General features: G+C 45.1%; 1 protein-coding gene across 4 annotated transcripts; it reads right to left on the bottom strand.

Annotated features, from left to right (window-relative positions):
* Positions 1-16: 16 nt before the first annotated feature.
* On the bottom strand, positions 17-8,685 carry LOC118511476 (esterase E4-like). 4 transcript variants are annotated; one of them, XM_036054614.1, is made up of 7 exons: positions 8,537-8,685; positions 4,539-5,130; positions 2,692-2,838; positions 1,376-1,927; positions 962-1,309; positions 602-897; positions 17-527 (listed from the first exon to the last, which is right to left on the bottom strand). In XM_036054614.1, exons 2-7 carry the CDS (start codon positions 4,809-4,811, stop codon positions 359-361), a joined length of 1,785 nt encoding a protein of 594 aa, XP_035910507.1. In that variant the 5' UTR covers positions 4,812-5,130; positions 8,537-8,685; the 3' UTR covers positions 17-358. The 4 variants fall into 4 exon arrangements, with proteins under 4 accessions (XP_035910507.1, XP_035910505.1, XP_035910506.1 ...); XM_036054612.1 differs by lacking the exon at positions 8,537-8,685 and adding an exon at positions 5,335-5,476; XM_036054613.1 differs by lacking the exon at positions 8,537-8,685 and adding an exon at positions 5,291-5,424.
* Positions 8,686-10,429: the final 1,744 nt, after the last annotated feature.

Raw genomic sequence — 10,429 nt, 5'->3', positions numbered from 1 at the left:
CAGAACGCCCTCCATGTGATCTATAATACATTTTCCCCTTTTATTCTATTTTCTAACAATTGCATCTCTTTCCGGCACAACTTACACTTTGTGTAAGCAACAAAGCACTAAACTAAACTAGCATAACAAAGACATTGGGATTTGGTGGTGCACAATCCTTAACAAAAAAAAAAAACGAACGAAAAAAAAATCACCAAGAAGCTATCCAAAAAACAAAATCTAGACCATCTTTATCTTACATTTGCACTGTGTACTCCGGCACGCCCGTCATCTGTTGCCAGTCGGACATTTTGGAATCGGTTGTTAAGTATCACAATAGAAGCTGCCCATCCCCCGGACCTGGTTCTGTGCACAGGATTCAGTAGAAATTTTTCCAGAAGGCAAACATTTCCTCATTCCGGGCGCTGATCACGTTCACCTGCACCTCGTCCCCGACGCGGACAAACTCCTGCACATCACAGTCGAGCGATTGGTAGACTTGGTTCTCGTTCTTGCATTCTCGGTACGGTGCGAGCTGCTTTGCACGGCTATTGAGGGATAGAAAGACGAGTTGAGTGAGGCTTTTTTTTATGGAACAGCAGCACAACACACGATCACTTACCCAGTGATCGCGAAATCGATGAAGAAGTTAACGAACGTATCCACCATCTTTGTTTCGGGCGATCCGGGCGGAAAGTCGGGAAAGATGGCCGGCTGACGGAACAGGTAGTTCAGATCGTCACAGTGTACCACGCCGTAATCGCCCGTGTCACCACCAGCGTACACGACCGAGTACGAGTATCGTCCTTTGTACGATAGCTTGTAGATGCTGGCCGGTGCCATGTCGGTATTTGCCACGGTGATGTACTCTTTCACACCCAACTGCACGGGATAGATGAACGCAGCCTCGCTGTATAGCTGTGGAAGAGGGTCGCTTTATGAGTATACTAACGTCTATCCATCTACCATCTACCGTACTTACATCAACAAACGCTTGCAGATTATCGGGTCGGATCGGTTCGTCATCGGTCGTGTCGTTCAGGAAGCGTGACCGTATCTCCTCGATCAGCGTCTTCGAGGGTGGTCGCTCGAGCAGGATCGGTAGAATGGTGCTAAAGTTGCTCTTGAGCTCGTCAAACAGCTGCGCATTCTTGAAGATAGATAGCGCACGGACGGCACCTTCGTTCGGGACGTACCCGGCCATGTACGGGATCTGCTGATAGTTTCCACTGAGCCAGCTTGCCTTCGGTTCTTCGGTGATGAATGCGTTCGGCGAGTTCTTCGATTCTACCACCGGGCGGAAGAGTGTCAGAGGATCGACTGACCAGAGCTGTGTGTTTGGTAGAGAATAGTATGTTAGCTCATGAACTTCCTGGAGGTCCTATGAAACCTTTACCTTCAGTTTGTACGTACTGCCGACGAGCTTCTCGCCGGGAACTTCACGCAGTGCCGCAATCAAGCTCTTGCTAGACAGATTCTCCGCTCCCATTATGTCCACCACAACGCCCGTGTCCCGGGCCAGCGCGAGCGGATCCTTGGTGGGAATGTTCCACGGAACAAGCGAGTTACCGCTCATCATAATCGCTCGATGGAACAGACCGCGGCTCAGCGGACTGATCAGATGCATGTGGACGGACGTGGCACCCGCGCTCTGTCCAACGATCGTAATTAGCTGATCGTTTCCACCAAACTTGGCTATGTTCTGTTTGACCCACTGCAGCGCAAGCGTTTGATCCTTAAGTCCAGCATTGCCCGATGCGTACGAATCGCCGGTCGAAAGGAATCCTAGCACACCGAGCCGGTACTGGATCGCGACCAGTATCGCACGCTTCGTATCCATGATGTACTCCGGGCCAACCACTAGCGGGCTACCGGTGCCCGAGAAGAAGCCTCCCCCATGGATGTACACTATGACAGGTAAGTTGGAGCTGGTCGCGTCAGTGCATCCCTGCGGGAGAGTAGCGTGCGTGGAGGATTAGTACAGCTGTGTGAGACCGCCGGCAAGATCATTCTCGATCACCATCCCTATGCCCATACTACGTCAGTGCAGCGTTAATGAGCAGCTCGTTTTCACTTTCATTCACACCAGGCAGCGTGCGTGCGCGTGCGGCCACGTGTTGCTAATTGCAAAACAAGTCGTTGAGCCATTGATCAATAAATACCGGCTCGCGCGCCACCAACATCATAAAGCACCGAGTGGGGTGAGCGAGGTATAAAAATAAAGCCACCATTAAATGCAAGTCCTCGCCCGCGGGGAAGTGGTGCTCGCGGCTGGAGCTTCTGCTCTGGCAGGGTTTGGCGAGACGCCTCATCAGCAGAAAACGATCAAAAAACCGGAATTGGTAAGTAGGGAGAACCGCACAGACACGACGGACATCAGGTGAATGTGCCCGCCGCTCGTGATAATATGCCACGCGCGCACGCTCCTCTTCTTACACGTACGCGGCAAGCAACAGCCGTGGACACCATTCGGGTCCGGTTCTGTAGTATTCTGTCCCGCTCGAAATGCCTCCAAACCCTGTTTACCCTAGCGCTTGTGTGTGTGTGTACGCCGTTGGACCGTTGTGGTAAACGAGCTGTGACATGGTCAGGTAGATGCGTAGTGCGGAAGTGTGATCGGGTTCCCACGCGACGTCAGTACCGCGTGACCGCGTGTTAAATGGTGGCGCGTGGCCACGAGCCTTCCGCACCGCATGGACCGTTGTGACTCACCTTTGGACGGTACACGTTCAGGTAGAGACAGTCTTCGCTGCCGGTGACGGGTGGATCCGGCAGCAGATCGTTCCGCTGCAGACACATCGAACGTTCGAACGAGGCGTTGTACAGCTGGCCGGCGTATGGTTCGTTGCGGACGGGATCCTGGCGAATGAGATTTGCAAACAGATCGTTCGTGAGTGAGTACATTTTTCCAACAAAAAAGAAAAAAAAAGGTTCAGCACATCATCAACTGTATCAATAAAGTGGTGTTTTGTATCTCAAACAGAGATTCCCTACCGTAAGAAACCAATTGCTGGTCGTCTCGAAGAGCTCATAGAAGCAGGAGAGAGAGAGAGAGAGAGATGCATACAGACTGCGCCACCCTTACGCACTCGCTACGGGTTAATGTTTTTCCTACGATTAAATTACACTTTAATGCTGGAAAATTCGCTACACCAACTGTCTCAAGGTAGCAATTTGCATTCAATGCACAAGCCCGTCCCGTCTGCCGTGGGCGTGGGAAATTAGGGCCCGTGTTATGCAATCTAATCGATATTAAACGACTTACGGGTGCAACTGCAACAAATGGCTAGTGTGTGTGTGTGTGTGCGGTTTTTTATGCAAGTTGATGCGATTGTATGATTTACTTAACCAAAAAAACAAACAACGAAAGCAATTATTAAAATGTCGTCAGGTGCATGAGGGTCGCACTTGCACATCAGTAGTTAAACGGTAGGCAGAAGATTGATTTAGCATTGGCGCACTGTTATTTTGCTGTTATGATTGTACTTTCATTTTTGAGCGATTTTGAATGACAATCTATGAGCATAAAGCTTTTCCCTAATTGCAGTTTTACTTAGAGAAAATATTACATTTAAAGCAACTTTTTTGAGTAGCATGAAGTACTGGTGATGAAACAATACATATGAGAAACAATAGCACTAAATAAAGTTTGAATGCGTTACGGTGTATCGTTAGCTAATTTAAAAATAATTTTGTTGAAGTAGTAAGTAGTGAAGTTGAGATATTTTACCTTAAAAAGAAATCAATAAAAATGATAGCTCTATGGCTTCTTAAATAAATGAGAAAATCAGATTAACGAAATGAAAAGAAGTTATTAAAAACAGATAGCAAGACACATACATGTGCAGATCATGTATTCGTCTTCTTACCAAGATTTTCTTCTTGTTGTTCTTTGGCCTAACGATCTCTGAGGTGATGTCTGCCATTTCTGGCTTACTAGACTCATTTGATACCAAGTAGTTGGATAGTCAGTCCTCACTCCGTGAGAACGGTCCAGATGGGATTTGAATCCCGGTCCTGCCATATGAAGACAGGTGCCTTTGCTGTCTCTACCACCGGGTCCAAGAAGTTTATTAAAAGTCCGGGAGATCCGGTGGCTGAGTGGCAACGCCAGACTTTTATACGTTAGGACCAGGTAACGACTTCCATCCGTACTTTTATCTCGAACGGAGGATTTAATCATTCAAATATTTGACTATTCAAGTCAACGAAGACATAAACATTAGCTCTAAAATAAGGCGAAACTTCACGAAGATTTTTGGAAACTTTGAAGGGTTCCCAAACCACCTATCAACTAGAGGGCAGAATAGTAAAGACAGGAGAGGAAAGTAAAACTAGGAACGATAGCAAAATGACACGATGTACCTGCCCTGGGATCAGGTGCGAAGCACATATAGAAAACGAAAGCTAATAAATTATTTTTACTCGATTTTGTGGCTTTAAACTTGTACTTTTAAACTTAATTTTAAAACTACTCCAGACAAGCGTTCAGATGCTAACTGTTGATGGATGCTAATCCCGCCTTTAATAGCCTTTGAGTTTCACGTTTCGGTACTTACCGCAAATCGTAGCTCTCCGACGGGCGGCTTTGCGAAGGGAATGCCCAAAAACGCTTCAAAATCTTCACCGTTCATGCCCGGCCGGTACGCACCAGTCAAACATCCGTCTTCGATGCAAACACGAAGCGCATCCTCACGATCGCAGGAACTGTCCGGTTGTAACGCTTCCGCCATCGGCCCCTCAGCAAGGTATCCACTGCTCGTGCACGAAATCACACAGTGCATCACAAGCAACAGCACCGACCCGACCGTTTGATGCGTTTGACGAGACATTGGGCACTGCACACGTTGGTCACTTTATAATACGATTACCACGCAACTAATGATCCTTTTACACTGTACCACACACACACGCACACACACTCTGAAGTTTGTTGATCGTAGATCACAGCTTTCTTCCCCTGTGTGTTGTTCCGTCCGCTAGTGTTGATACGGCACTGCACTGGACAGCTTGCGGGATCGATGATTTTATTAGCAGCAGGCCACCGTCACCCTCAGCACCAACACCGCCACCACCACCACCGTCTAGCGCCGTCTATCACCAACACCGTCGGTTCCGCCGTTCGGTAAGCGCGAACGCACGCGTTAAGATCTGCGACAAAACGAAAATACACATCAACACATGTGTGTCAAACAATATCGGTTCCCGTTTTGCACCACCACACCGCACCCTCCCTCCTCCACCTTCACCCCCCGGCACCTCACAGATAAGAGTCGCTAAGAATGTCCATCCATCAATAATCCACCCTAACCTTTCCCATCCGTTTAATGCATGCCCCCACCGGCGGTGTCTTACACGGTGCGCGTGGAAAGCCACGAAACAACTGCACGGGCCGCTCGCACTACTGAATAAGTGACGCGTCCAGCAACTCGCACAGCACGACGCGTAATGAGCGGGTTGAGCCACGCGCCCTAGCAACGGGTCGCACCGCCCCGTTGCTGAATGAAGCCTCCTACCGCGCCGAGTAGCGGTGGCAAAACGCATCGCTTCAACATCGGCAAAACCTTCGCGGCTCGGCTCACCTTTCACGGGCAGCACAGCTCCCTTCGATCTCAGAGCTGGGAGATTCAGCTACTGCAACCGCGCGGCACCGTAGTACAACAACCACTTCATTCACAATAGCTGTCAGTGCGGCGACGCAGCGCAGACCAGAGTAATCTGGCCACTTGCTGAGGAAACCCCTATTTATGCTTATCGGTTGGCGATTCCTTACCGTGACCCACATCCGGGCGGATCTGACGAAATGCGGCGATCGTGTCGGTGCCACGTGTCGGCACCCGACCGCCCGAACTTTACCCTGCACGATGCGTAATAGCTGGCCGCGCGTGGGGCCAACTTTTTGGACAGATCGCCGGAGGACCCCCGGCCCAGGGAAGCGGTGGAAGCGCGTACATGATAAGATGACGGCGCCATTTTGCAAATTGGGAACGTGTTTGAAGATGGTCGGACCGGACCCCACGCACGGGATCATCGGTACGGGATGAAAGGCGGGAGGGGGGTGAGGTGGCGAGCGGTGGCAGTGTCCAGTCTATTTTTAGAAACACAAAAGATGTCAAACCCCAGGCTGCGACGGATAGGGCGGCGTCGAAGTTTGATAATCGAACGTTGGAATTGATTCTTGGAAACATTTCTTTGTCTTCTTATCACCGAATTATTTGTCTTTTACTGTGCTGTTTTTCTGTTGTTTGCTTTTATCGAATGGGGGAGAGATATGTCTTCGTTTTTTACTACTGGATGACTGATTTCAGATGCGTCTGCCTGTGTGCCTGTTCAGGTGTGTTTTATGTGTTTCTATATTTATGCTTTATGTTTTCTAATTAATTTTATATGTTTCAATCGCAGGCTTTCCGGGAGGGATGTTTAAAAATCGCGAAGAAGTGGTTGGTAAACAAGAAAGTAATTTAGGAAAACAAAACAAAGTAAAAGTCTATAGAACAGCACGAAGTGCACATCGCAAACAGTGAGCAAAACAGTAGAGAAACAAAAGAGATATCTACTGCTAAAGCTCGTCACAATACATTTAATATGTTTGGGATGTTGATTAAAAAAATCTTACTTAATACGGCTGCAATTATTACAAAATGTTTGCCTTGGGTGACAAATTCAAAGTAAGAGGTCTTTAGCTATTTATCTGTTTCTTCTTATCTTCAATAGCTGTTTGTTTATAGATTTCTTTTCATTATCAAAAAGCTTCTAATTGAATGCTTCAAACTGACGTTCGCAACACAGTTGTTAGTAACTGGTTCTCAGCTTACAAAGTATCCGTGTGTGGTGAAAATGGTAACAAATATTCACATTTTAAACTTTTTGACCACACTCACAGTGACGGACAATAAAATAAGACTGGTTTGCCTCTGATTTTATTGTCCGATTTTCTTCAGTTGCTAGCTACTGTTATCGATATTTAAGTGAGTAAGTTAGTTAGTAAGTAAATATAAATTTTCTATATCACTTTTGTTTTTGTTCAAAAATCAACAAACCTTTTTAATGAATAATGGAAGCTTCAAACATGAAAAAACCAAAAAAAAAACTTATTTAATATCAGATTTTATGTTATGATCAATCTATTGTTAAACAGTGTCAGCAGAGCATCTGAACTATAACAATTTATAATATATTTATACATGTTTTGGTCATACTTTGATCAGAATGGCAAAAAAGAGCTTCAGAATTCATTGCTTGATTTGCTTTAATGGATAAGAAAGTCATTAAAAGATTTTCAATTACAAATAAAATGTGTTTCAATTCCGTAAAAATTATCATCGTAATTCAATTTTTATGCTTTAATATAGATAGGTGGTCTTATTCTATCGTCCGTCACTGTATATCCGTGTCTCCGTTTTTTTTTTATTTATGTTTCAAAGAATCCGGAAAAAATTGATAACAATCTTTTGCCACTGTACAACATTGTGAATACAAAATTGATTTTTTTATAAAAAAGTTTTAAAAGAACGTTATAAAAAGTTTCCCCCTGTGCAAAGTTTGCCCAACAAGCTCTATATTTTTTGTTTTTTTTATTTTTGCACAAATTTCTTGTGCTGCTAGTTAAGAGTTTGATCTGATAAAAACTTCCTGTAACTGTTTACTGCTTACAGGCGAAGTACGATACTTGAAAGCAAAAAGACTTCTGGCTTTTCTTCTCTCGCAATGTCAGTGGAACAATTCAAATCCATAGACTTCACACACGGGTTTAGATATGAATCTAGTTAATAGATGAGTATAAAAAACTAATACATACTTCAAACACCAAAAAGAACATAGTTTAATAAAAAATTGACAATTGAATCTAAGATGAGTTCTAGGAAAGAACCAAAAACATTAAAAAAAACAGAACAATATCAATTGCTCTCATCTTTCAAGTTCTCAAAAAAAAAGATCGCCAACGAGCCTGAGCTACTCTGCTTGAAATTAAACCGTTTTTTTTGTGTGCGTTGATTGCTCACCAACGCTAAAATTGTCGAATCATTGTAACCTACAAAAACAGCTAAGAATTTCGCAGAATGTTCACAAAACCCTCGCGCATCTCCCTCCCTCGTTCCATCTTCCGTAGATAAAGGAAGCGCGTGTGCGATGATTTATGGATTGTTTTATAAAAAAAGAATCTTTTTCGGGAGATTCTTTATCAACACAATTTTACGTTCCAACACACGAGGCCACGATAAACAAACGTTGTCTTTTCGCGCCGGTGACGTTTCAATCGATGAATGAAGATGATTGTGCGATAATATGCATGCTTGCGCGTGGAGCTTATCTGCCTTCGGTGGATCTGATACCAGGACGGGCACGTGTATTCGATTTTGAGAATCACAACCGATTTATCGCGGAGAGTTGCGAATTACCCGCACAACGGTCGCAGGATCCTTCGCACACGACAACCTTTCTTACGAGGTTCTTAAAGCAAATGGACAAATAAAATCGACTCTTTAAGCTATTTTAAATCTATTACTCTTCTTATCAAATAGTTATTTAGAAGAATAACGCAAACGAAGTCACTCACATTTCGTTCTTCGGCAACAGTCAGCATCCACTTACGTAAACACTTTCACTTTCACCGATCGGAGTTCGGCCGAATGCAGCGTACGAAGGACACGGGGGCATACGAAATGCAGCACATGCACCAAAGGATCACGACGCGAACCAACTGTTGCCTTCGTTCCCGGAGGATGCTTCTTTTATACACCCGCCGGCCGGGATACGAGAATCGAGACATTCGATTGGCTCGCCGTCCCTATGCATCCATCCTCCCTCATATCCACACGCGCGCATACACGCATACGAAGAAGTGCATTTCGGTGCAATCGGATCTTCTCCCCCGTTTCTACAGAACCGGGCGTGTGCGTACGGGCAACGTCACTACCACGAGCTGCTGCATTTTACTAACAAATGAGTCCTGAGCATTCTTCACAGTCCCTGGAGTCCCTGGATGGATGAATTAAGTCAGCACTAGACGTTCAACGTGAGCCGATGTAGTAATTGTGACTCGTTTTCCTGTAGTGCACTTAATCGCTGCAAACACTCCCCGGCGTTGATCAGCCTGTTGACCTGCTTACGGTCCCAATTGACGGATAAGTTTGTCCCCAAAATTTTTGCTGATGATCAATCCGTGCCATCAGTAGCGCGCCGAAATAAAAGGGGGTTAGTAGTGTGCACACGCGCGAGCACGCTCTCGATCGCATCCTTCCCCGATTTGCCAAAAGTGCATCTCACCCCGTTGGGCGCAGCATTTACGCGTGACTGTTCATCTTCCGTGTGTTTCCTTTTCACGCTTTCCTTCTTCTTCCCTTCATTCTGTTCTCTGCTTTCAGGGGTGGTTGTTTTCGCTGTTGCAACAAATTCTTTACCCTTTGCATAATGCATCAAATTTACTGACCCACATTTTTTTCGGCACGCCGTATGCAAGGCGTATGCGTTTGGCGATGCAGAAGCTGCAATGTCCAGTCCGGTGCGAAATGCAAACGAAAAGCAAAAGTGCGACATTGGACCGCTGGGGTGAAGGGACTGTTCCGTGGGACGCCCGTGGGGAGCGAGACTGCATGTGCTACGCATGCAGTCATTCAGAATCGGTTTATTGATTTTTTTTTCTTTTCGTACCGCTTCACTTTAGCTGGGTTCTCGCGTTGCAATTTGGACGGGCGACATTCAGTTTAGCGTAAATGTATTTTTTCGGTTACCGAAAGGCAGCGAAGGCAGATCGTCTGGCGCGGCGTGGTTAAACTTTAACCCGTGTCGTCTGGCACCGTAGGGATGAAAACGAGAGCAACAGCGTTTGGAGTGCATATCGCCGATGTGAGGAAATGGATGGAATGCATAAAACGGGGAAGAACAAAAAATACTCTTGGTTCATCTGAAGAATAGTAGCACTGAACGTGGAACAGAAATATAAAATTTAAATCCAAGTTATTATAAAGTAAGAGGAAATAGTAAAAGAACAAAAAGCGCAAAACAAAAACAAGTAAATAAATGTAAAAGTGAATAAATACTACAACAAAAATAGCCAACAAAACAGTTAAAATACATACAACTAGCAAACAAAATATAAAACAACACTATATCAAAAATACAAAAAAAAATAGAATTCGGAAAGGATAACAGAACTAACCTACAGAGAAGGAAACGTCATGTAAAAAGGATTAAGAAAAATGAAAAAAAAACTACGATTTGTTTAAACGATCAACTTTTTGCTCACGAACCCCGGTCCTGCCGTATGAACACCGGCCCAGCTGTTGAGAATGCTTTTGTCAATTTTTATTTTGATTACAGCTGGTAGAAGTATTGAAAGCAGTGATTTGATGTTTCTTTATTTTCCTATTGTTTTTCAGCTTTTTCATTGCGTCGTTGTTAAGGGTGCTAATATTTTAAATACAGGGGTTTTCAGTTGATAAGGCAATAG

Source organism: Anopheles stephensi, chromosome 3 (assembly GCF_013141755.1).
Source record: "Anopheles stephensi strain Indian chromosome 3, UCI_ANSTEP_V1.0, whole genome shotgun sequence".
Taxonomy (NCBI): domain Eukaryota; kingdom Metazoa; phylum Arthropoda; class Insecta; order Diptera; family Culicidae; genus Anopheles; species Anopheles stephensi.
Note: the sequence above shows the minus strand (reverse complement) of the source record. Positions and strands in the feature narration are given on the sequence as shown.

Excerpts from the sequence above, each read along its gene's own strand:
- LOC118511476 (XM_036054614.1), bottom strand. The coding sequence starts at position 4,811 with ATGTCTCGTCAAACGCATCAAACGGTCGGGTCGGTGCTGTTGCTTGTG. Across the intron at positions 2,839-4,538 it reads TCGGAGAGCTACGATTTGCG|GATCCCGTCCGCAACGAACC; the intron begins GTAAGTACCGAA and ends CTCATTCGCCAG. Across the intron at positions 1,310-1,375 it reads GCAGTACGTACAAACTGAAG|CTCTGGTCAGTCGATCCTCT; the intron begins GTAAAGGTTTCA and ends CCAAACACACAG.